The sequence below is a fragment of the Diadema antillarum genome, unplaced genomic scaffold, assembly GCF_040938485.1.
Source record: "Diadema antillarum isolate AM-2024a unplaced genomic scaffold, OU_Dant_1.0 seq00000569_RagTag, whole genome shotgun sequence".
Taxonomy (NCBI): Eukaryota; Metazoa; Echinodermata; class Echinoidea; order Diadematoida; family Diadematidae; genus Diadema; species Diadema antillarum.
This window is the reverse complement of record NW_027271507.1, coordinates 2220401-2248345: the sequence shown is the minus strand read 5'-3', so window position 1 is coordinate 2248345 and position 27945 is coordinate 2220401. Positions and strand designations below refer to the sequence as shown.

Here is a 27945-nt window from a genome sequence, read left to right as displayed (position 1 = left end):
CACTGTAGCCCTTCTTGGACCCGACCTGGTGGCCAGGCACCGGGCCCGTGTCCAGCCAGACATCGTGCCCCCGACAGCGGCCCGTCCAGAGGCTGAAGTTGTCAGGGAGATGATAGTGCCCAACACCGGCCTACCTCACGTTTTTGAGCTCTCGTACTACGGTGCGGGGCTGGTGTCTGTATTTCTCATGGAATCTATTGTGGGTGAGTTTAAAATGGTGAAGGCAGTAATGACGATGTGTGATAGCTTGCACAAAGTCTAGATACATATGTATGCAACCGAATAGATTTTGAATTCAGAGTCCAAATAGATACTGTTGTGAAAGATCAAGATGTTTATGTCCTTGTCCACCTTGTTATCATTGTCCAAATCCAGCAAAATGCCAACACAAAAGTCCAATGTCTAAGCCCAAGTCTAGGCTAACTCTTATGTCAGAGTCTAAACTAATATTGACAGTAAAGAAAGCAGTAGATACATGTACATATGTTCATGTCAACATAGATGACTGATGTCTATGTCCAGGTAGATATCAATGTCCCAAGTCTAGACAGAGTTTATTGATGTGCAAACCCAGATGAATGCCCAATATTTTACTGGTAATGATTTTGAAAGCACACTAGAGAACTTTTGTCAGACATTAATTTTATTCCTTCTTGGTTTGCATGTTTTTCGTAAACTTTTGTGACTGGCTGTCATGATCCAATCCCTGAAGGTAGGTTATATTCTGTTGATGGCCTCCCCCCCCCCCCCCCCCCCCCCCCCCCGCGTGATATTGATTAATTCATGTCTCAAACAAGGCAAAATGACCAGATTACTGTGTAGATAATAATTCATGATTTCATAGCATGAGATGTTTTCCCTCTCCACAAATTCCCAAACAGCTTCAGCTCTGCTGGCCCTGTGCAACGAGGATCTCCTCGTGATTGACAACGCGAGGAAGAGAACCATCGTTCTCTTGCGGGATCGGCTCGCGCGCAAGGCGGAGGAGCTGTGTGACATGCTGCAGTTTGAGTTCACCTTTGTGCCGGTGAGATGCACTGTATGGCTAACTGTAACAAAATTGTGTCACATGTAGTAATGTCTCTAAGTTTCTTTAACATCACATGGTGAAACTGAGTCTATACCTGCTCTTTAATATATCTTAAAATGTGGTGATAAGGATGCAGTATATGGTCTACTTTGCAGACATGTGTTCCTCTGTCTTACCATTGACTTTTGTGGGATCTTTTACGTGAGAAATATGTCACAATGTAGAAAAAAAGCTCTGCTGCTCGTACAGAATGTATACATACAAGATTTTGCATATTAGTCATAATGAACCAATGTCGGAGACCACACTGTGGACCTAACTGTCATTGAAGTCTAACTCGCATAAACTGAAGGCAAAAAAAAAAGAAAAGCTGCTGAAAACTGCTTATTCAATAACAGCAAGCCAGTGGAGTGAAATTAAGTCAAAAGGAACTGGAGCTTTTGATCGTGGCAGAATCTGTGTCAGAGGCAGAGTAACAAACACAGAAAGCAAACATACATCTGTACAAACTACAGACACACAACAGCATAACATGCACCAACTAGGAGGGGCCAAGGACACAACAAAGAAACCAAAAGAGACAGGTTGGGGATCTATGGCAAGAAGGCAATCAGTGTACATGGGAGGGAGGTGAAATCAAAGGATTGGGGAGACTCAAAGGCTACTAAAAGGCCAGTGATGATCCTTAAAGGGGATGGCTAGTAACTGATCAGTGAAAAGCAGTGGGAATGCTGGGGAATGATTGTTCCATTCATTGTGGGATTCATTTAAGAGTACATTATGTATCTATTGTTGTGTGAAAATTATTTGCTTCAGAATGGTCTCATATTCAAGTAATGAGCAGTTTAATCGCCCATCACTGTACAGGCATGCTTACCTGGAAACATTAAACTGCACATTACTTGAATATGAGACCATTCTGAAGCAAATAATTTTCACACAACAATAGATACATAATGTACTCTTAAATGAATCCCACAAGGATTGGAACAATCACCCCCCAGTATTCCCACTGATTCCCACTGATCAGTTACTCGCCATTCCCTTTAAAGATATGGGTAGGCAACCTGTGATGTGAAAAGATGAAGGGATAGTCAACATCTTGAATCTATTATGCAATATGGATAAGCAGAAAATACAAAGTGAAATAAAACGAGCTGAAAGGGGAAAGCAACACAGAACTGATCAAAAGAGCACATAGGGATGGAATGGAGACACCTGAAAATGAGATAGAGCACAATGTGAACAAACAATAAATGAAACTGGGAAAACAAGGATCAACAAGTCAAAACAAAGGTCTACAAGTTGAACGACATGCATATAACTGTTTTAAATAGTTATAAAAGATTGTGTTGAGTTAGACATGTGGAGAGCTAGACAAAGGGTTTGCAAATGTGCTGTGAAAAGTAGTAGTTGGGAAATCAAAGCTAGTGATATGCGATAAAATGTTGAGGAATATCTGTTTCATGCATTTAACTGTTTTAAATAGTTATAAAAGATTGTGTTGAGTTAGACATGTGGAGAGCTAGACAAAGGGTTTGCAAATGTGCTGTTAAAAGTAGTAGTTGGGAAATCAAAGCTAGTGATATGCGATAAAATGTTGAGGAATATCTGTTTCATCCATACATTACTTTGTCATATTTTAAGGGAGTACAGTGAATGAAGACAGCAGAAGTAGTTTAACTCTGTCATAGCAACATATGTCTGGACTTCTTCATTTGTCAGTGCTGGAGGGGAACCATTTACACTAATGTGAAATGAGATGGAGGTACAGGTTCCACCCCCTCTCCAGCCCCAGTTTCCTTCAAAAACTTGCAAATAGCCAGACTAACTTCACAAAGAGTGGCTTCTCAAAATGGTGATATGCATTCAATGTATATTTTGTGTGATGTTTTTTACCTCTTGTCTGCAGCCCTGTGGGAACATCAGCCATGCTATCTCAGAAGCAATTGACCAGCTGGTGCTCAGTGAAGTTGTCATACCTCAGGTGAGGGGAACTCACTCATCTCTGGAGCTGCTGTATGAGGGAGATTGGTTTTGGCTTGTTGCCCTGTGACTGACTGTCTTGATGCCCAGTCTTCCGGGGTGGTGCAATGTGTTAAGATGATTTTGTTTGCCCAGTAATTAAAGATAAAATGGAGTTCCTGTTAAGGTGCATATCACCGAGTGAAACCATGATTCAAAGTATCTGGATATAACTGCTAGTCAGTATGATGCTTAGGGAGCATTATAACTCATGTTTGATTACTAGAATGTCAATTTAGATGAGAACTGCAGTAGTGACTCTCGGAAAATAACGGCTCGTTTAAACGGAAGGATTTGGTCTCGCGAGCGCATGATTCACAACGCCCCCTTGCGGTCCCGAGAAGAAAGTCGGTTTTCGGATACTACTCACAGAGCTCTTGAGAGAGTTCTGTGATATTCTACTGAAGTGTACTGTACACAATGTAAGCGCGACCGCATCTCAGAGGTTACGATCCGCGATCCGTTTATAGCTAGCAGAGCAAGCTGTCGACAACTGGGTACATTGTGTGTATAGCCCACAGAGAGTTCTGTGATATAGCACAGCCACTGTGTGCGTCTCATGTCCGACGTCCTGTAGTGTACGATACCCCTGTGCGGTGTATGTTGTGTGTACGTATGATACTCACTGTCGTATTTCAGTCATGGGGGCATGGATGGGGCCGCCAGCCAACCGTGTACTATACTCGAAGTGTCTAGTACTGTGTGGTGGCCATGAGCACTAGTACCCATATTGTACACATGCCCAGCACGCAACGCGCTTTCCACCACTCTTTGCCTTCCACCAACAAGTCGATACTTTTTGCTAGTCATGCTTCCACCGAAGAGTGGATTCAGTACACTAAACAATGTGGTCCGTGGCGATATCGTTCTGGCTTCAGTTCGCTAGCGAGCTGGCTTCTTTCTTTCGCCCCGTTGCGAGCTATATATTTTACACGTATTATGTACTTGGGTACTGTTTGTATTCATACGACCAGCTACGAGCTGCGTGTTAGTGGACTGTTCTGCAGATCATGCTATAATAAACAATGAGATTCTCTCGATCGCCATATGTGTTGACAAGAACAGATAAAATAACTCAAACAATCAAAGATAGTCCTCCCATTTTTCTTGTTTTTGTTATTCTGTCGATAAATGAGCTTCCAAGTAAAAAAAAAAAAAAGAAAAGAAAAAAAGAGTAAACAATAGTGGGCCTGTACGTTTTGTGAAGGACATGTTTGATGTTGTTCGTCGGGTGATATGTCGACAGGCCATGGACCTAATATAGGCCTAGTACAAGGGCATTCATCGTACACATTTTCGCACACGCATAATACCTTGCGTATAGGATATACCTGTCCTCTACGATTACCGTCCTTTTTTTCTTCTTCTTCTTCTTTTTTTTTTTTTTGCTCTGGATATATGCTACGGAAAAGTGAAATATTATTTAGATCACAAGTGACAATCATTCTGCCATCATTTCTTTTAAAAACTGCCTGCTTTTCCCTGGCGAAAGTGTTTGCTTTGAGGTATGATGTCCAAACATACACCTCAAGACTGCACATTCACTTCATTTGATTTTTCTGCGTTATTTTCTTCTGCGCATATAGTTTTAGATTTCTCGAATCACCATCTTGTTCTTCTCCCGGCTTGCTGGCGGTGACAATCATGGGATCAAAGCAGTAAAGCATGCTAAAACTGTCTTTGAGACGCTTTTGAAATGTAGGCCTACAGGTGCATGATTGACACAAAATTTCTCATGATCTCAGGTCTTTCTGCTCCTCATCATCTGTATCTATTCAAAGACATTTCTGTCTGGAAAAGGCACATCTGCGAAACAAGACTGAAATGAGGGAAACGATCATTTTGTTAGTGACGATACATGATCACACAATCAAGAAAACCTAAGAAAGAACAACTGCTCTCATATCTATTTATTACTGATGATCATCTACACAGCCAAAGTTGCCACAGTCGAGATGTTGACGCTTCCGCACGTATACCACGTGCTGTTCATTTCTAATCTTAATTTTACTTTATTATTGTTTTTAGTTGCATAGGCCTGATTGTCAGAGAAAGACATAATCCGAAATCGAAAGAATTTTTGTTTTGCTTTTTTTTCCTGTTTTTTTTTTTTTTACTGATTGTTTGTAATTTTCAAATTAGTGGGGCCTATTGAGATACGTTTTGTGATTGTAGGACATGTTTGTTGTTGGTCAGGTGATTTGTCGAGAGAACTGACAACCAAATTTGTTAATCCTGTTTGTGTTATTGTCGTTTTAGGGTTTTGTTTTTTGTTTTTTACTTTGTTTGTCCCGCATGATAGGGCCTACCTGTGTTCTGTGCGTATATAGTTACTGCGGCCGGCGTGTAAAGACGGTTACAGCTCGTTATTCCGAAGGTTCGTTATTCCGAAGGCTCTTTATTCCTAAGATTCGTTATTCCGAAGGTTCATTGTTCCGAATTTCATTTTCGGATTAACCAATCTTCGGAATAACGAACCTTCGGAATAACGCCACAAATTTTCGGATTAACAAACCCTTTTTCATTTTCGGATTAACGAACCTCTAGGTATAGGGAATTGCGTGTTTCGGATTAACGACCCTTCGGAATAACGACCCTTCGGAATTGCGAACCTTCGGAATAACGAACAGCACCCGTAAAGACAACAGGGTCTTGTTCAATTTGCCATGGTTTTTACACTGTATCATTTATGATGAAAGAAAAGCAATTCTCTCGCCGTAAGTGCTGACAAGCCAAATCAAAAAATCAATAACAATCTTTGCATCGTTTTTGCCAACTCTGTCCATAGCCTAAATGAGCTGTCCAATAAAAAAAAAATGCACTAGATATCGTCAACTAAACCTGTAGAAGTAATAACAGCTTGATGATCTACACACGGTCAACGTTGCCATAGTTGACGCTTCAGCCTGTATATGCTGAGCATTTTTTTCTTAATTTCATTCCTTTTCTTCTTCTTTTTTTTTCCTCAGCGTACTTTTACTGATTGTTTTTCAAATTAGTTGGGCCTATATATGCGTTTTATGGAAGACGTGTTTAGTTGTGTTTTTGTTTTGTTTTGTTTTGTTTTGTCAGGCGATCTGTTGACAGAATAATATTGATTACCACTGATCCTGTCTTGACTACAATTAATATTATTTTGGGTTTTGTTGTTTGAAATCCAAAATTGTCTGCACTTTTTTCCTTTTTTTTTGGCCAACTATGTCGACAAATCAGCTGTCAAGTAAAAAAAGAAAACAATCGCCGACTAAACCTAACTAGAACATCAACAAAAAACCAACAACAACAAAAACAAACCCAGCTCGGTTGTTACTAATGATCGTCTATACGTTGCCAGAGTTGGTGCAGTACATGACGCTTCGCACGAAGCATTTATTCAAATTCATGAAATTCTTACGTCGATATGTTTTCATTGCAGCTGATTGACAAATCGCCCTATATTCTCCATCGACGTATATCAGTTGCAACGTAGCATTTATGCTTGACATTTTTTCATTTGTCCATTTTTCTTAGCGTAATAATAGCATAGGTCTGAGTGTCAAAGAATTACGGATTCCGAAAGGTTCGGGTTATTTATTTTGTTGTTGTTGTTTTACAGATATAGAAGGGCCTATATATGCGTTTTGTGCAGGACGCGACGGTTTTTTTGTTTTATTTGAGCAGATTTGTCGAAAGATTGTACAGAAATGCTAATCCTGTTTAGATTATTATTGTTTAGGGTTTTTATTTTCGTTTTTGTTTGTTTTTGCTTCCTTGCTCCATTGCACGTGGTACCTGTGTACTATATGCAGTCAAAGAGCGTGTAATGGAACTGTGCTGCATATCACATATAGCGTTCTAGAATAATGTTCAATTGCCATGTTTATATGCTTATCGAAGAAAAGCACTTCTCTCGACATTGTATTATGTGCTGTCAGGTCAAGATTTAAACAAAAAAATGAAAGAAATTATTTTTTTTTTAAAAACAGTCTTCACAGCCTTTTTTTTTCTCTTGCCCATTCTGACAATGAATGGGCTGTCAAGTCAAAAAGAAAAAAAAAAATCGCTAACTAACATATGGAAAATCCGATTGTTAATGACGATTATCTACATGGTCAACGTTGCCATCAGAGTAGGCATAGGCCTATCATGGATATTGACGCTCGGCATGTAGCATTTTATGCTGGACATTTTTTTTTCTTTTTTTTTTTTCGTAGCGTAGTATATATAGCACAGGCCTGACTGGCCAAGAAAGACGTATTCCGAAATGTTATGTTTTAGTTGTTTTACTGACTGTTTGTTTTTACAATTAGTAGGGCCTAATATGCGTTTTGTGTATAACATGTTTGCTTGTTGTTTGGGCAGGTGATTTGATGGAATTGATTACCACATGTGCTGGTTCTGTTTGTATTATTTTGTTGTTGTTGTTTTTGCGTGGCGGCCAATTTTGTGGAGAGAATTGGCAGAAAAAAAATGATGTGAAGAGGACTGGTTTGTCTGCTTATCAGGTGATTCTGTGAGACAATTTTGTCAACAACAACAACAACAAAGCAAATCAAAGACCTCTTCCATCTGTGATTGTTCGACCGTCTTTTCCCTTTTTTTCATGATGACAAATGTCATGACAAGAGCATAATCTTATGCAATCTGTTTCACATAACACAATCCCAATGGAGATCGAGAGGGCTTCGTGTTATAGTAAGCTATTATCAGTAGTGATCGAGGTGGCTTCGTGTTCGACCGGTATAACAAGCAACGGTGGACAGCTCTACACGTGTACCATCAGGTATGTATATCACTCGTCATATATATATATACATATATATATATATACATATATATATATATATGTATATATATATATACATATATATATTATATATATATATATACATATATATATATATATATATATATATATATATAAGATATATGTATATATTTACATATATTACATCCTTTCTTTTTTATTTCTTTCTGGTGCCCCACGCGGGATTAATCAGCTGAATAGGAAAAAAAGGCTCCCCCATGCATTTTTTCTCCTTCAGTTTCTCGTGCCACCAATGCCCCCTCGTTACGGGGTTGTTTCCTTCCTAAAAACAAATACATGTATTAAAAAATAATATACTAGTACAGTGGTCACTGCAGAACCTTGATGATATACATTTTAAAGAAAAGAGAACTAACTATACCCTAGTTGGATGTAGGGGACATGGGGGCAGTTTTCTTTCGTTATAACGAAGTTCCGTTATAACCGAACAAATACAATATTCAACGAAAAAAAAGGAAACCACGCAAATTATGACGTTCTGTTTGCTGAATACTCATCATACACTGGAAAGCTATGTAAAATGGAATGGGACCTTTTAAATTCCGTTTGAATATTACAATTAAAAGGGAGCATAAAGTTGTTTGTAATATCACGCATGTATATAGAAAATGACGGTTTATAGGATTCGGTTATACATTTCGCTATTCCAAAGGTTCGTTTCTTATACTGAAGTTTGTTACTCCGAAGGCTCCTTATTCCGAAGTTTCGCCATTCTAAGGATTCAGTAGGTTTATTTATTTGAAGCTTCACACTTCTGAAGATTCGTTTTTCCAAAAGTTCATAATTTAGATAAAAATATATCATTCGTTTTCCGAAGGTTCGTCGGTCAGAAATTAAAATGATCAGGCTCGTCATTCAAAAGGTTTGTTATTTACTAACTGAGAAAGGATCACTATTCCGAAGGTTCGTTGTTGTTTTAATCCGAAAATGTAATAAAGTTTGTCATTCCGAAGATGGTTTGCTAATAAAAAGAAAAGTGACACAGGCTACGTATTTCGAAGGTTCAGTTTTCTTAAGACAATTATAAGGTTTGGAATTCCTAAGATTTGTTAGTGGACTCACCTTTTTCTTTTCTGGATTAACGAAACGTTTTTTGTTTGTTTGTTTGTTTTGTTTGTTTGTTTTGGTTTTGTTTTGTTGTTGTTGTGGTTTTTTGGTTTTGTTTTTGTTGTTGTTTTAGGTTGTTGTTTTTTTAATGTTCCGATTAATGAATGTTTGGAATTCCTATCATTTTCGGACAAACGCACCGTCGTAATAAGAACCATATTCTTTTTTTTTTTCGGAATAACGAATCTTTGGAATAACGCCAAATGTTCGCGAACAAACACTGTTTCATTTCCGAACTAACGGACATTTAGGTGTATCAGAATCTTTGTGTTTTGTAATAAGGAACCTTACTCAATTTCAGATTATTGTCAGATTGTATAACAATAATGCAAGTTCTCCTCGGAAACTTGTGCGTGACACATGGATCGAAAACGCAGTATTGTGAAGCATTCGTCCACGCAGAGACGCTATATTGTTCCGCTACGTATTTTCGGAAGCGATCCGCATTTCTTTATAACAGAGCACATTTCTTTTGTTTTTCTTTGTCAGTGGCGCTCGGAAAAGACTTCGTTATAACGAAAATTTCGCTATAACCGTGTTCGTTATAAGCGAATTTTTAAACACAGACTTTAATGGCGAAAATTTTGGGAACAGAAGTTTTGCTTCGTTATTACCGTGTTCGTTGTAACGGGAGTGAAATGTATTGCAAATAAGCTATAAACATCACATCTCATTATCATTGTCATAAATTATCAGAGGATTGTAATTTCCTGTGCACATATCGTTATGTATGTTTTTTTATATTGTTTTTAACAGATTGAACAACGCTCCGTAAAAACATGACATGCTGTCCCTATAATAGCACCTGTAAATGAACGTCATTGGAAACACGTCCTGATGAACTTCAAGATGATGTCAAGTCAAGTCGCATCAATGATCGTTGATGTACCGCAAAAAATATGAATAACACATTATCCCTTCCTACACATTATCATATAAGGAAATTAATCATGGTGACGTTATTTTGTTTTTCTTTAATCCGGAACAACAGAGAAAACGTAAACTTTTCACCTTTGTCACGCTGAGTGAAATAGGTCAGCTTCTAAACATTTTCAGCATCCAGAAATGTACGGTATGACATTAATTTTGGTTAATGTATGTTACTAAAATTTTCAGATTCTTTGCAAAATGGTAACATCAAGGCGATGGAAATGTCCGACCACTATACCCATTATGCCATTGTCTAATGTTTCTTTTGTGTCCATGAGTATACGTATGTATCAAAGAGAGGTCAGTCTTTATGCTCCACTGACATTAATTCGCTCCGCGAGAATGTGCTCCGCAACATCACCCCAACGACATCTGCTCCGTCGACAATGATTGCTCCGCCGACGACTGAACCACCGACACTTGCTCCGGCGATGTTTCCTTCGAAGATACCACACTGAATTGCCCCGCGCCCCGGCGACGTTTTACTCCAAGGATACGGCAATAACAATGATCTACCATTAGTTCCAGTGGAAATGGCTGCATTTCATTTACACAAATTCTGCTGGCATGTCCTCATGAACGAGATCCGAAGATATTTTATGACATCTGCTGAACTCAGCTCAATATTGAAATTGTTCTATCAACATATAACTCACATTCTCATGTTCGCATTATATCTTGCCACATTCAAAAAATATGCAGGAATTGTTTTGCACAAGACATATAATTGTTTCTTGAAATACTTGAGGGGTGCTGCCGATTATTTATAGGCAATTATTAATTCGTTCAAATGTTTTATTGGTTATTTAGAAGGCCTAGTATACATTATGCTACGATTTTTTTGGTTTATAATGTTTAAGCCAATTACATGGCTGTATGACAACCCACAGGGCACTAATCGTCAACATATCCGAAGAGTGTTCTTCGTCAAATAGCATTGCGTAAGCTTGTGATTCTAATTCATCGGAGTATCAAGCCTTTGTACTTCATTGTCGGATAATCACCTTCGGAATAAACATTCTACATCCGGCACTGGTGGATGTTTCAGAAAATAATTGTCAGAAGGGAAGGGAAATCTTAAAAGCAAAAATGAATGTCATTCTTAGTTTGATATGTTTCCCCTTCGGCAGTGGGAGATATTTGATTGTCTGTTAATAAATGATTCACCGTAAAGTCCCAAGGTAACAATGATACATTTCAACTATAATAACATGGTATTATATAACCAAAGGTAAACGGATTGATTGCCCTGCTCGCAACTCGGCATTCATGGTCGTGATGGTCTTCCGAGGAATCCAATTTGACATGAATTATTAAATTGACTGAAACTCCATTTAAAATGAAACTCTTATTATAGGCACATATATTAAAGCTACACGAAACGAAATCATAATTATACAAAACAGTATTCGAATACCACCCACCCACAGCCCTCTTCATATAACATAATCATTAACATTATGTCGGGATACCAGATCACATACATTTTCATAACATCCAGTGCAAAAAATTATATAAATTGCTTTCTTATATAGGAATTACACGATGGTGAGGGTGAGGATATCATTATCCAAGGTAACAGTATTGCATAGATGCCCCACGATAGGCGAACATGCGTTTATTCTGTTCTTGTTTATTTTGACGTTCATTTCTTTTTCTTTTTCTTTATCGAGCAACGAGGGACAGGCCTATACTTCCGAAGTAGGAGCCTTAGTATTGACGGAAGGGGGAATTGGCGGGAAACTTTTATCTCCCTTTTTGACATCGTTAATTTTTTTGAACCGTATCCATTACTTTGGGGGATAAGTACACATGTATAAGGTTCGTCAGTCCGGGTCCCCAAATTCCTGTTCCAGATCCATTTGTTACTCCGAATATGAAGGCGTTCGTTATAATCCGAAAATTTTTATTCTGAAAACGAATTAGGTCCTATACGTGGTACGAAATTTATTTCGTTTCAGGATGAACGAACACCCGTGTTCGAATCAAGGAACCATAAAAATAACGAAAGTGTCTGTCTGTCTCTCTCTCTCTTTCATTTTGGAATAAAATAACCTTCGAGATGCGAATAATTTTCTTTCATTTTTGGATTAACTATCTTTCAGAACAACGAACTTGCAGAGTGACGAACAGTAACATGATTTTCCCTTTTTTATAATCAAGCACCTCTGAGTCACCGTCAGAAAAGAAAGAATAATAGAGAATCTTCCCCCTTTTTATAGGGCAGTGGAATATAATTCAGGAAAGAAAATAGAAAAAATAACATTATTTTACGCCAATTGATTAATGAAAGAAATGTAGAATCAGGTAACGTTTGCAATCTTGCCAGTGGTCTTCCCCGGAGTCTTCGACTTGAGCTCGCTTCGAAACATCCTTTTCATTCCCGCAGGCCCCAGACTGTTCATGACCTCATCAGGAATGCGCCACCGCGCGGATTTGTGGTTTACCCCCCCCCCCCTCCCCCTCCTCCTCCCTCCTCCCCCCCCCAATGCTATCGTGGGATTTTGCTCTTTACGTCTTCTTTTTTTTTTTTTGAAAAGAAGATGTTCGCACGCAGTGTCTTTTCCCCGTACCACTGCGCGTTCTGTTTCAATTCGTTTGGGTTGTATAAAATAGGGTTTTTTTTTCCTTGAATTTTCACTATGCTCTATAAACACGTGGAAACGCCCCAGCCATACACCTACAGGTAGCTCACCGCAATTTTTGCAGCCAAATACTCGACTTTGTCAACACGAAACCCCCTAAAACAATAAAGAGATGATGGAGTACCTTGTATCGATGCATAAACGAAATATCATTGATGGAGAATGAAATATTCTTTACAAAAAATAAATAAAAATAAAATAGAGTTCAGCCAACATATGAGTTTGTCGTCCCACAAGTTTTACACGTGTTTTTCACAAATTTGATAACACTTATATAGTTAGAACATGCATGTCGCCAATTCTCGAGGATGTCGCACACAATGTTGCAGGCTTCTGTTGTGTCGCACAATATTAGAGCTACATGCTCATACCCGTGGCTACCCTGGCGTCGTAAATAGGTAGTTCATAACTACAATCAAACTGAAGCTTACTACAGTACTAGTATACCACCCACAAGATCTTGCGATATTCCTCTGAAACTTGGATTTACTACCTCAACCTCGGTATGCGCAGCTTGATTTTCTTCCCTTTGGAGTTGAATGTGGAGATTTTGTGTTTCTCTGAAGGAAGAAAAGCGTGTTCGAAAGAAAAAAAAATCCGGTAAGTCCATTTTCCTTGAAAATCAATCGATTAATGATTTACACTGTCAATCTGAATGTAATCTGTTTGTAAAAATAAAAAATAAAAAACAAACCACGTTACATCGGATTATTTTCAGTCTAAAATCGATGTTTTGGGGCCAATAGCCCACTTATCATAGGCCTACTATAATGCACCATCTGCATAATGAAAACACCAACGTAACTTTGAAATACCAAAAAAAAAAAAATGAATAAATAAATAAATGAATAAATTAGTGCAGGCCGAACTAAAGGCCAAAGAGGCTATCCTACGCCCGCCGCACACTATTGGAATACGACTCACGACTATGACTGACCGACTTTGGATTTGAAAAAAAAAACAACAAACAAACAAACAAACAAAACAAAAAACAACTCGTTTATGCTGACGCTGTTGTGACTTGTTCAGGATCCAAACTCTGTCAGTCCCTATAGTCGCGAGTATGGGATGGGCTCTATTCCATCCTCGACTGCGTCTGCATCATGGAGCTACTGGCAACTGTTCTCCACGATTGCTTCAAAACGAGGCAGGTTTGTGAAAAATGTGTCTTTTCCTCTCTCTCTCTCTCCATCTCCCTCTCCCTGCAATCTGATCACTCTGCATCTTTGGCGTGGTTTCTTCTTCTTTTTTTTTGTGAGTCTGACCCGACTCAAGGTCAATAAACGGTCGATCTATTTCTGTACCCGTGTCAAGACAGGTGGACTGGAACACTCCCTGGTGTATGTGTGTGTGTGTGTGTACTGTGTGTGTATGTGAGTGTGTGCGTGTGTGTGTGTTGCTGTTCCAAACGTAAACCAGCGCGAGCGGGTATTGCATTCATGCATGCATCTGGTCGGGCTGGGAGCTAGCCGAGGTGATCGTCTTCCTTCCTGTATTACGTGAATGAATAGGGAGTTCCCGTCTCCCCGGTAAACCACCTCCCTGGTAAAACGATCGACTGCTGAACAGGGCATGCTAAGGCTGCTTACAAGATAGATAACAAGTCCGCGTGATAGTCTAGCACTGTAGTGAAGCCTCTAAAATCACGCGAGTTTACCAACAGATGAATTCAGACAATTATTATATTATATCTTAAAAATATCTAACTACATTATATCATGTAGGACCTACTGTCTTATTTGGCAGCACAGCAAGTCTCGTCTCACCACCGCAGTGTTGTCAAGTTGTGTGCGCGTACAATCTGTATGTATGTTGTCTCACCTCCCTGGTATAATCCGTGCTTCGCTGCATAACGAGCCTCTAACCAGGGTGGCCGGTGCCAGTGGTGAGTAAAACGCAACGCCCAGTATACAAAGTATACTAATGCATATCTGATCGCCACAAAGTTGCCGCAGCTATACTCGTCTTTTTTTTTTCCTCCGGCAGGATTGACCACTGTTCATGGTCTTCGTATTTGTTTTTGTTTCCCTCCTGCAATGACAATGGCTGCTCTATGTCAAACCCGTCTTCGTGTACCATATACTACTAGACTGGTAGTACTCGTACACAAGTCGTACATCCTCGCCTCATGAATGTACAATAATCTGTGATCACGCATTGTCATGTCGGCACTGTACATACCACTCGCATGAATGCACGCATTACCGCATCGCACACACAGCTACAGAGGAGTGTCAGCGCTGCGGCGCTGCCCGGATAACTGGCGGTCACAGAACTCTACACAAGTTCTGTGCTGGCGATCCGGTTCTCACGAGTTACACGCAGAATGATCGTTGAGGGAGCTATATAAAGATTCGAACCAGTGCCGTATATTAAGAGAGTCTGGCCAACTCGGTTTTCGGCTTATGTGTTTTGAAGCCTGTGATTGGTCAAAAGCTGGTCCCGTGATCTACAGGCGCCATGTCGTTACCAAAGTCAATCACGCGGGCGTGAGCAGAGTTCATACGCAGTGCCCATTGTTGAACATGCGCAGCTACGCGTCAATATTGCTTGCCTTTGGGACATCCCCAATATCAGTCACGGTGCAGTGTCCTTGCCGTTGTCTATTTTATTGAAGTATACGAAAGATATTTTGATATCTTATTGCGATAAACTGAAACTTCGTCATGCCTTTCCTGCGCAGCATGGCGTTGCGCTAACCGACGTGGCTCAAGTGTAATGATGCACCCCTTTCCGACAGATCCAAAACGAAGGAAAGAAGTGGGAAATTAGAGTGTGACGGGAAAGCTATATTTTTTTTTCTTTGGATTCCTCGCGGTGTCTTTCAGACTATCCAAGTTTTTATTCACATGAAGATTGTATGTCACCGCTATAACGTACGAAGTGTCGCCTGAGGCATTTGTCTGTCCTTCATTCGTAATCAATTTTGTTGAAACCGTTGGCCATGAAACTTGACATGATTGTGTGCATGTGGGAGTGGACGAAGTTTTTTTTTTTAGCATATATTATTTGTGTAAACATGCTCAAAGTGAACGGTCTAAATCATAATGGTTAAAATCTAATACTGCCATTTCCCCCATATCTGTATATTTCTGAAGGTGAGTACATGTATTTCCAGACGAAACTTACTGCCCGACCGTGATTCTCTTGTGATTTTTTTTTTTTTTTTTTGTGGGGGGGGGGGGGGGGTTGGGGTTGGGGTTGGGGGTCTTGAGGTGGCAAAGGTCAAGGATCGATGTCAGGTAAAATGTTAAGATTCTACTATCTATTATTACCCAGTTCATCCACTGTGCCTTGGAGATTATACCCAATGCACAAACTTAAAACCAAACGCGGTATTTGCATGCGCTCATTACTACACAATGACGCATAGGGAAATATTTTGGCCATGATGGTCAAAGGTCAAGTGAAAATACTAAAATGACAGTAATTTCCGCAGATTTGTAAAATAACCGCTTAAAGTATTGCCATGAAAATAGATTGGTCAACTTACGAGTAAAAAATGCACAAATTCCTCAATACTTCTCTTTTAAATAAAACTCATCCATTTACACCTAGTTCAAGGAAAGTAAACACTCGACGCATTAAATTTTGTGACAAATTTTTCTGCCAATAATATGTGAAACTGTCGTGTAACATTGTCAAGGCGTACTCTACATCTGCTAAGAACTATGTAATATGGCGGAGGTATACCGGTCGCCATTTGGATATTTTCATTTTTGAAACTCATTTCATATCCAGTCAATGGTCCTGATCATAGTTTATATTTGGTACGGATGTCACTGAGGATATCCCTCATGATTATTATGTTATCCAGGTACTTGTGCTTGTTCAATTTTTCAATTACAGGTCTTTTTTTGAAATTATTTTTAAACAATTTGAGATCATTTTACATGCCATTGTGCACTTGTCGATGACGTTACATGTTGTATCCATTGTACATAGGTGTATTCCTCTTGAATTAGGGCCTTCTTATACTAGTAGGCCTTCATGTCAGTTTATGGTACTAAATAGGATGGTATATTGATGGTTGTTTATGTGCGAAACAGTAAAACTGTGAAATTCGTCTATCGTCTGTGCACAGTACAGCTAGAATTGTAAATATCATATAGTTGTACATTGTATCATTTTGTTATACAATATTCTTGTTCCCTGGACAACTTGCTAAATATACAATATAGCATAGGGGCCTACAGTCTAGTGAAAGTTTACTACACGACATACTGTGAATTCTTTTATTTATACAGCAATAATTTATCGTATTTTTATTCAGAAATTGATGTCCTTTAAACAGCTTCTCTATTGTTTATATACCTGTGTGCTTGTGTCTATTTGAATGTGTAAAAATGATTGATTGTTGGCTTTGTTCAACATGGATGGAATGAATGAATGTCCCTCCCCCAACCTACACCCTCTCTCTCTCTCTCTCTCTCTCCCTCTCTCTAAAAAAAAGTCAAGCAACACAGTGCCTTGCGCATTTGGGACGCCTGCGCTAACCCCAAAGCGCACACGCTAAAACCATAAGCGCACTGTACGCTGGGTAACGACATGGCGTTCAATTTATGAGTTGGCCAGACTCTCTTAATATACGGCACTGATTCGAACCAGTGCCGTATATTAAGAGAGTCTGGCCAACTCATAAATTGGACGCCATGTCGTTACCCAGCGTACAGTGCGCTTAAGGTTTTAGCGTGTGCGCTTGGGGGTTAGCGTTACGCGCAGGCGTCCCAAAGGCGCAAGGCACTGTGTTGCTTGACTTTTGTTTTTTCATAGAGAGAGAGAGGGAGAGAGAGAGAGAAAGGGTGTAGGTTGGGGGAGGGACATTCTTTCATTCCATCCATGTTGAACAAAGCCAACAATCGTCAATCATTTTTACACATTCAAATAGACCATTGTAGACACAAGCACCCACGTATAGGGAAGCTGTCTAAAGGACATAATTCTTGAATATAAATATGATAATTATTTTTTTTTGCTGTAAAAATAAAAGAAGAATTCATAGTATGCCGTGTCATACACTTTCACTAGACTGTATGCTATATTGTATTTAGCAAGCTGTCCAGGGAACAAGGATATTGTACAACAAAATGATAAATAAATTTACAATTCTAGCAGTGCTCAGCTAATAGACGAATTCCACAGTTATTACTGTTTTGCACGTAAATAACCACCAATTACCATCCTATTTAGTACCATATAGTTATGTATGAAACAGACATGAAGGCCTACTAGTATGTAATCCAAAAGGAATACGCCTATGTACAGTGTACAACATGAAACGGCATCGGCAAGTGCGTATTAAGGTATGTAAAATGATCTCAAATTGTTTAGAAATAGTTTTTTAAAAGACCTGTAATTGAACGAAAGCACAAATACCTGGATAACATAATATGATGATGAGGGATATCCTCAGTGACATCCGTACCAAATATAAACTATACGATCAGGGGGGTGTTTCATAAAGCTGTTCGTAAAGTTACGAACGACGAGCGACTGGTGATCAGTTCTTGTGCTGAATTATTGAAATTCTGATAAGTATAGCACATCAGAATTGATCACCAGTCGCTCGTAAGTTGTTTGTAACTTTACGAACAGCTTTATGAAACAGGGCCCAGGACCATTTAATATATTGATATGAAATAAGTAAAAAAAACAAATAAAATTGTCCAAATGGCTACCGGCATATACCTCAGCCATATTACGTTGTTCTCTTAGCAGGTGTACAGTATGTCCCCCCCCCCCCAAAAAAAAAAAAAATACAATCAGACTTTCGCATTGATAACACAAACGGTTTAAATGCTACTTAAGAGTCTTAAAATACAATATCTTAGCTCTCAATTTGGTAAAGCGGTCACAGAGAAAAGTGGATTGTTGTAAAGCATGTCATGAGTCTGAATCTTCCAAGTTAAGCACTTCGACGATGCTCTTGTGTGAGAATACAATAGACAGAACTTGGAGGGAAGAGATTTCTGACATCCTCTACAAAGCCCCTAGGAATTTCTCTTTGACCACTGAAGCAAATCGAATGGGGTTTTCTGTGAATAATGTGAAAAATTAGTTATGGTTTCATACCCTGAATTTGTATTTAGATTGATTGACTATTTTTAAAGATATCAATGCGGAGAGTCCCGTTGTAATTCTTTTTGGGGGTACATACGATAGAGTAGCACTTACGTCTTGACAATGTTACACGTCAGTTTCATATAATTGACAGAAAAAAAATGGCATGTTTGTCATAAGATATAATACGTCGAGTGTTTACTTTCCTTGAACTAGGTGTGAATGGATGACTTTTATTGTTTAAGAGAGCAAGTATTAAGGAATTTGAGCATTTTTTTTATACTCGTCAGTTGACCTATCTATACTTCATGGCAATACCTTGAGTGGTTATTTTAAAAATATGTGGAAAATCTTGTCATTTTACTATTTTCACTTGACCTTTGACCATCATGGCCAAAATCTTTCCCTATATACGCGTATCTGTGTAGTAATGATGGCATGCAAATACCGTGTTTGGTTTTAAGTTTTTGCATTGGGTAATCTCCAAGATACGGAGGAACTGGGTAATAATATTTTAACAATAGATACTAGAATTTCAACATTTTCACTGACATTGATCCTTGACCTTTGGCCCCCTCCCATGACCCCCACCCCTACCTCCCCCCCCCCCCCCCCCAATCAATTAATAAATAAATAAATAAATAAATAAATAAATCACAAGAGAATCATAGTCGCCGCAGCAAGTTTTGTCTGGAAATACATGTACTCACCTTCAAAAATTGCATGTAGATATGAGGGAAATAGTAGTAGCCTAATATTGTTTTAAGAATTTAACCATTATGTACATGATTTTGACCTTTCACTTTGAGCGTGTTTACACAAAAGTTTATAAGCTAAAGACAAAACTTTGTCAACTCATACATGCATCTTATATACTTATGTCAAACAGTTTCATTACAAACGGTGTCCAAAAAATGATTACGGAATGAAGGACAGACAGAAGGGCGGACGGACGACCAAAACAAATGCCTCAGGCTACACTTCGTACGTTATGGCGGTGGCATACAAATGTAAATCAAAACTTGGATAGTCTGAAAGACACCGTGAGGAATCCAAAGAAAACCTATCATACAGTTTTCCCGTCGCACACTGATTTCCCACTTTTTTTTTTCCTTCGTTTTGGATCTGTCGGAAAGCGGTGCATCATTACACATGAGTCAGGTGGTTCAAGCAACGCCATGCTGGGCAGGAATTTAGGCATGACAAATCTTCAGTTTTTCGCAGAAACATATCAAAATAACTTTGAAATAACATATTATATACGTTCTACTTCAAAAAAGTTAGACAACGGCAATGACAATTCATTATCCCCACTGCACCGTGACTGATATTGGGGATTTCCCAAAGGCAAACAAAATTAGCGCGTAGCTGCGCGTAATGAACAATGGGCACTGCGTATGAGCTTTGCTCGCGCCCGCGTGATTGACTTTGGTAACGACATGGCGCCTGTAGATCACGGGACCAGCTTTTGACCAATCACAGGCTTCAAAACACATAAGCCGAAAACCGAGTTGGCCAGACTCTCTTAATATACGGCACTGATTCGAACGAGCCGTTAGTATTTTTCGACGTTGTACAGCGTCGATAATATCCGAAACCATTATTGCATGATTACTAAGACATGAGAGCACTTTGGGGCGAGTAAGTCTCACAGTGTTAGTTATATGAAAGGTACTTTAACCTGAAACACAAACTAAGACAAGGCAATCTCAGGGAAACTTTATAAAGGTACCAAAACTCCATATTATCTTTAAATTCTTTGTCCTAGAGAGAAAATTGTTTTGTCTCGTAGCTTTCTGGCAAAGTATTGCAGTCGTGATCTGATGCCCTTCAGGATTTCAAAGAAACATACATCACAGTCTTCTTTAACACTAGAAATCATCGTCTCCTCAGTTTTTTGGTACTCAGAAGTATGGAGAAATGGAAAATAAATCCCATAACCAAACAGTTTTATGTTTCTGAAAACATATAGAATCTAAGAAAAATGTTAACCAGTATTGGAAATTGCATTTGATGGACTGGTACTGTCGTGTGGCCAATTTCTAGATTTTCAGGTCAGGTGTACAGTAGTGCCCATGTGCATAGATGCCAATGGTTTAAGTTTATGCAGCTTGCTTGTAAACTTATTTCATACTTCTATATTCTAATCCTATTGTCCAAAAGGAGACTGAAGCACCAAAGAAATTGTCTCATGGAGTGAGGAAAATGGCCAATTGGGACAGTGATGACAGTGATGAAGAGCCCTCCATAGTTGACCTGAAGATTGAGGTGAGCCTTCAAGATTTTCAATAATTTCTTCTTCTTTTTTTTTGGGGGGGGGGGGGGCGGGAGGAGACCTTTCTCCTTAGTTGATTTACGTTTACTTCAGAAAGACGGGTATTATTTTTGTAGCGATTTTCTTCCCATAGACTAGACAGTCTGTTTCGATGCCATGCTGTCTTGTTTGGAGTGACATTATCTGACCCTAATATTTTCCTTTTAGTTTTTTTTTCTCTTTTATTTTGATTTTTATGTACTGCTATCAGTGTTCTAGACAGTCAAAACCTATTTCCTGAGTGTAGTCAGTGTGCAGTCTTTGAGATTGAATTAAAGGGGAAGTCCGGACGATTATCAGCCGTTTCGTGTGTAAAGAACAATATTTCATGAACCTATTACCCTTTTCCCGACGAGAAAAGACCATCAGATACATTTACTATGATTTTTTTTTTAAATAAGGTAATTCTTCATGTTCGAATCCGTCGCGAGCTGCCCTTCGTACTATCTGTCCCAGGATGCATTGCGCGTGACGTATCGGGCGCAGTTTCCTCAGCTGAGAGCACCGCGAGCGAAGCCCAGCTACGCATCGATCTCCCATTGCACTGCTGACTGCGGGCGGTATCTGCATGTGTGCCTTGTCGGCGCTACTGCAGGAGACCGTACACCGATTTAGGAGTGCTGTTGCCAAACGCTGTATTCCTTTATTCAAATAATCTTCGTTATATATCTATATAAAATCTTCAAAGATTAATGTAAAATAGTTGCAATGCTATAACATTTTCGTTTAAATTGAAATATGTATGTATTATAATACTGCCGTACTTATTAGTGTCCACCCCATCACTTACAATGCATTAGCTGTTGTCGGGCTGTGCAGGCATACATTTACGTCTGCTGCTGCCAAGTGCTATCACAATCCGCGATCGTTTTTTCGACTTCTGAGTGTGAACAATCTGAAATCAGTCTGTCAATGTCAGAATTATTGCCTCTTTTGTTGTCCGAGACTGTTGAAAAGTGTGTCTGACGGTGATAAAATACGACAGTATACATGTAACTTGAACCGAGGAAGAAACGCCAGCGCCAGCTTGGTACCGCCGCCGCGCCGCGCCGGTAACTACGACCAGCAGCCCACAATACACACAGCGTAATCGGGCTGCGTGTTGTAGCATTCAGGATCATGTAAAGGTAGTATCGTGGATAGATATCAATTTAAAATCGAAATATTTCTTCAATTTGAAGACTTACTAGTAAAGTTGAAGTATTGACAACACCCTAACACTTGACACATCGGCATTTTTTTAATGAAGCAATAGATCATGCCGCGTGCATCCGCTGTGTGGTCAGAGACTGTTGAGCGGTACGCTACTACAGTGGAAACTCGATATAACGAGATGGTCGGGACCGAGTCGTTTTCCTCGTTATAGCCGATATCTCGTTATATCAGTAGGCATAAAAGAAAGCATAACATAAAGACATCAATTTGCACATGTGGGACTACCCATCATCTTTTAATCTATATTGATAACTTGGTATGGGTGTGAGGTAATTACTCACCTTTATGGGTAAGAAGATGTTTTTTCGCCAATGAAATCCGATATCAAGAATGTTTTTCTTATCAACTGTAGATGTTTGAATTCGTAAATCTATATATAGGACCTAGCTTGCGATTGTGTGGAGATCGTCTGTGGATTGGTGTGTGGTTATGGTATGGGTTTGTATTGTGTGTGGAAAGCTTGAATAATGGTCTGCACAATGCTGTGTGTGTATGTGTGTGTGACACATTCTGTATGTACAAGTACATTGTGACTGTGTGTGTGTGAAGATGGGGAATTCCCTACGTAGAAAGCCAATCACAGCATCAGATTGCCTCACACTTGCTAAACGTCATGATCATGTCATGTATACGGCCGTCCCACCACACTTTCTGCATGTACCACACACACACATACACGTACAACATGCGGTGCTAGCTGTAGAGTAAACTGAAGAAAATATGTGTGTACAAGACAGTTTTTGGCGCATCGAGCTTTACAATCTCGGAACATGATAGCGCAGGCGAAGTAAAGCTTTACCCGAAGACATTTTGCTTTACCTCGCTATATCAGGTTTGATTGGCTATGTTTTTCTTTGTTTGGAAATCACAAAATTTATCTCGTTATAGCAGTTATTTCGTTATAGCCGATCTCGCTATAAGAGTAGCATTTTACATAGACTTGTGTGGAAGGACATTTGGGACCGGGAAAATTTCCTCGTAATAACCGATATCTCGCTATAGCAGTGTTCGTTATACCGAGTTTCCCCTGTACCGCTTGCTTGGCCCGTATCACCGTTGCTCAAGCAGGGCTCCCCCGAGCCAGCTGACGCTCCAAGCAAAAAGCAATGTGAGGAGGAAACGTCACGCTGTCACGTGATCTTTCTCGCCGGCGTACAGAAATCGAACGGTTACGATTCAAAATTAGTGATGCTAAAAAATTGATTGTGGCGAGTTGGGAGGGTCTTTTTCAATAAAACTTAGTCATTATGGTCCTTTATTTATGTAGATTTTGGTTAATTTTTTTCAAAATCGTCCGGACTTCTCCTTTAAGAGTATGAAAGCTCAGTATAAAGTTTATAAAAAAGTGATGGGAAGAAAAATGGCAAAATTTCACTCTTCTCTCATGATCAGACAGTGCTTGAGTTCAGTTTTAAGACAAAATTAAAAGTGTGTGTATCTGATGTTTTATTTGTTGTGTTATTCAGATATGATTTTACTAGTCCCATATACCCATATATATGATGATGCCCTGCAGTAGTCATGGTTTCTCAGTAAATTTTGTGATTTGGGTAATATTATGTTGAAATGATTGCAAACATAGACATCAGTGAAATAATAATAATAATAATAATAATACAATACATTTATAAGGCGCTTAATACCGATGTTTCTAAGCGCACAGTTTACCGGAAAATTAATATCTATACCAGAATAATACAAAAATACCAAAATACAAGTACAAACATACCAAAAAGAAAAAAAAATAGATACAGAGTATAATTACGATAAATAATGAAAATCAAAACCAGTGTGCACCTCCATTGACCGACCCACAACTGGACTATTCCAAAGAACTATCTACTAAAAAGATAAGTCTTAAGCAAAATCTTAAACTGATTAACGGAAGTGGCGTGATGTATATAGGCGGGTAGAGAATTCCAGAGAGAAGGGGCAATTGTAGAAAAAGCACGATCACCGTATTTTGTGGAAGTACGTGGTCCAGGAGTCAATTGCATTGTAGAGGAGGAACGGAGGGGTCTTGAGGAAGTAATGGAACGTAAAGAAACAAGATCTGTGAGATACCTGGGGGCTTGCCCATTCAGAATCAACAATTCAAAGCAAACTTCAACCCATCATTGTCATGATTATTTTTGTGTAAGTTCTGTTTGTATGTTTGCTTCTTCCACAATACTGCTGTTGTCTTCCTAAAGCTTCGTTTACACCAGGTTCCCGGCGACCCCGGCAGCCCCGTTTCGGGCCACCATGGACAAAACAAGATGGACTTGAAACAACGCCTTGGGATGGGATAGGCAAACATGACAGGCCATATATGCGGTGGATGCCATGTCAGATTTTTAGACTGTCGAAAAATTTGCCACAGCAGTCCCTGTGCTAATGAGGAATCTTATTTCCAGCGGTAAAATGGGGTGAACATAACAAAATGGGGCGGCACGTAATAGGCCGTAACAAAACTTGGAGGCTGTCCGTAGCGGGATGCAACTGAAAATATTGATAGTTTAGCCTGACCCGACGCTGTGAGAACAGTGTCTGATAGCAGTATGTTCACTGGGGCTAGGACTGAATAGAAGAAGATTAGAATGCGAAGGGGGAAAAAACGGGAGAATGTCTCATCTACCCAGGGCGCACTATGTTTGGGGCAAATGGGGCTGCCATGGCTGCCGGGAACATGGTGTAAACGCAGCTTAACTAGCATGTTTGATATGTCTTTCTGCTGTTGCTGTTGCTAGGTGAACACAAGCCAGGAATCACTGTGTAGACTGTACTTCCTTCAGAGTATCCTAGCTCCTTACATTGAGGGCTATTGGCTCTCTGCCTGTAACCTCATTCGCCTCCTGGACTGTGACGTCCCTGAGGCTCATTTCTCCCAGGTGGTCAACGCTTACTCCAAGGACCGTGTCGCCAAGGGCCTCGCCATCTATGGTCAGTTTCTAACCGTTTTTTTTTTTTTCTGTCTTTGCCTTGAGATTCAGGCTGAATGAGTGTTCTAGGTGTAATCTCTATATCAAACCCTCTCTATCTTGTCCTTTGTTTACACAAAATGGCACAGCCATCTGGAGTCACTTTTATATTTTACTCTTTAAAAGCAATCTTTGTTCTGCTACCTGTATTATCACACCTACTACTTCTATTTTTCCTACCACTAATAATTCTACTACATATATGACTTCTACTACAGCTGCACTATTACAATGGCTACTGCTTTTACAGCTTATGCTTCTGCTATTTCTACCACATATACTTTTACTGCATCTGTGACTAAATTACAACTACTACTACTACCATCTACTGCTACTCCTTCTACTGCTCTAACTCCTATTTCTACTACTGGTGCTACTTCCTACTACTTCTGCTACTACTCCTGGGGAGGCCTTCCCTCTCTACCCCACCTTCTTTGCTTAGAACTTGATCCCTTTATCAGACTGCACTTTTGATCCATTAGTACATTATTTCCTCTTTAGAAGTTGAACTAATGTGAGGAACACTGCTAATTGCAACTGATTGACAAATTGCCTACATCAAATGAATATGCACTGAATTGACTGGTGTTTTGTAGTAGCCATGACAAAAGAAATCATGGGTATACATACTAGAGCAGGATTCAAACCTACAACCTCCTGATCACCGGAGAAGCATTTTATCCTCTAGACCAGCTTCACCCACCAGCCAGTGCTTGTTCTAATCATTATGGTATGCAGCGGGGACTGCATAATTATTCAAATTGATTAAATTCTTGCTTCAAGTTGTTTTTATTGCAACTGATCGACAAATTTCCCACATCAACGTAAATAGGCACTAAATTGATCAGTGTGTTATTAGTAGCTATTGACAGTTGTCATTTCACAAAAATCTATAGCTTTTCAATAGCAAGATTGTAATTGTCATATGTTCCTCCCCTTACCACCAGCTGAGAGCTGTGCAATGGACACCCTACGCAACTCGTGGCGGCTGTTCAACCACTGGAAGGCGATAGACTGCTACCTCGATGCAGACAAGGTGCGCATGGTGCATCTCAACGAGCCCTTCAGGAGCGAGAAGAAACTCGGTGTCTTCATCGACAGAATAGAGGCCTTCAGGATGTGAAGATGTGATGAGAGATATAGAAAGTGAGAGATGGAGGGCACCCTGTCACATTGACACAGGTTACTTTTAGTGCAAGGACAACGCTGTACAGTTTCTCCATGAAGAGAAGAGAGAGAGAAAGGAACATTTATTTTGGTACATACTTGCCTCATTTCTACCAGAGCCTTATCTTTGTCAAACACAGATTCTACTGTATTGATATATTTGGTTTTGATTGAATGTGTGTGAGAGAGAGAGTGTGTGTGTGTGACTGACTTTTATTTCTCTGCCTAACATGGGTTGAAAGTTACTTAAATATTGTTGTATATACTGACGAGATATATGCCAAGATCGACATTGAAGTTGACAAGACCTACTTAATTTTGTAGCTTCAGAGCTTGTTCTCGTACTGAAGCAAACACCAGGCCATTTGTAATGTAGTGGGTGTCAGCATACCGCTATGTCTCAATTGGTTGGAATCAAATTGACTATTCTGCTATTAAGGGTACTCAAATTTGTGCACATCTTACTATGAGAGGGTTGTTTGTGACATCAAAAAAAAAAAAAAAACTTGTTGGAGGCTTGCAGGACATAGCAACAAGAAGATGCATACAAACTGGATTCTGGGTACTAACATTTGTTGGATGGGAACAAGTGAATTAACAAGTATTTTATTAGGTAATCAAGGGGGAGGAGGGTTAATATATGGCAATTTGAATACATTAGAAAATGGGCCCATTAAAATATTGTACATTACATTATGTTGACTGTAAGATGAAGCATGATTTTTTAGTTACATTGTTGACATGGGTCACAGTATGTTATATAAGTTTCCAAAGAAAAATAAAGCTGAACAAAATGAGATGTGGTTAATGTTTTCTCTGAAAGAAGATAATTTTTGGGTCAGTGGTAGTAAGGTGGAGGGATAGGGTGGTGAGAGATTATTGAATACTAGTTTGTAAAGATCTAGTGCCATTGTGGCATTGCTGCAAGTTATTGTTCTGATAAAGAGATTGTATGGAAAGCTGCATGATTGTTAGTCTAGGTTTGGTTGTAAAGGTTATTTTTCTCTGTGTGTAGAGATGCCCAGTCTCTGCAAGAAAAATGGATGGATGTGCTATTTGTTTGTTTGTTTGTTTGTTTGCTTGCTTGTTTTTAAGATTTCAATTATTTGCCACAGGGATATACAGCATTGCTAAATTTCTAATTCTGCATGTCATAAGATGCGATTCTTGTGAGGCTACAGTAACTTTGTAATGCGCGTATATTGTGTGTGCATGTGTGTGTGTTGGTGTTTACGTGTGTCTGTGCACACGTGTATGTTATTCTCCATGACTTTACAAATGTACATGTGGCAATTGGTATGGAGATATTTGTTTCTGTTCCAGCCATGATTTGATAGAAAGATAATTTATAAAGTATTGTACGTGATCATTAGAAGGAACATGTGCAGAATAGTATGTGACTCTTTGTATCTGGGCCTTGCTACAGCAAAATAGAGCAAGTTGTTGTCTGGTATTTCTTTACTGGTGTTGCCAGATGAGCAGAACATTTGCGACACCTTGCATTAGTATTCAGCTCTTTTTCTTGGAGTGGATAAAGCTATTCCCATATATTTTGCAGTGCCCGGTGTGTACAGATGTGTGTGTGTGAGACATGATCAGAACTGTGGGCATTGTTTTGAAAATCATTGATGCAGGGTATATAAAGTACATGTAGATGGTGCCATCATTTTGCAGTGCACTCATTG

General features: G+C 39.4%; 1 protein-coding gene across 1 annotated transcript; it reads left to right on the top strand.

Annotated features, from left to right (window-relative positions):
• Positions 1–55: 55 nt before the first annotated feature.
• Positions 56–27030, top strand: LOC139735325 (glycerol-3-phosphate acyltransferase 1, mitochondrial-like; the record flags this gene model as incomplete). Its single annotated transcript, XM_071646076.1, has 6 exons — positions 56–203; positions 882–1027; positions 2943–3017; positions 20768–20872; positions 24863–25055; positions 26041–27030. Coding segments are annotated over 6 exons (843 nt in total), but the record flags the coding sequence as incomplete, so codon positions are not given.
• Between the last annotated feature and the right edge of the window lie 915 nt (positions 27031–27945).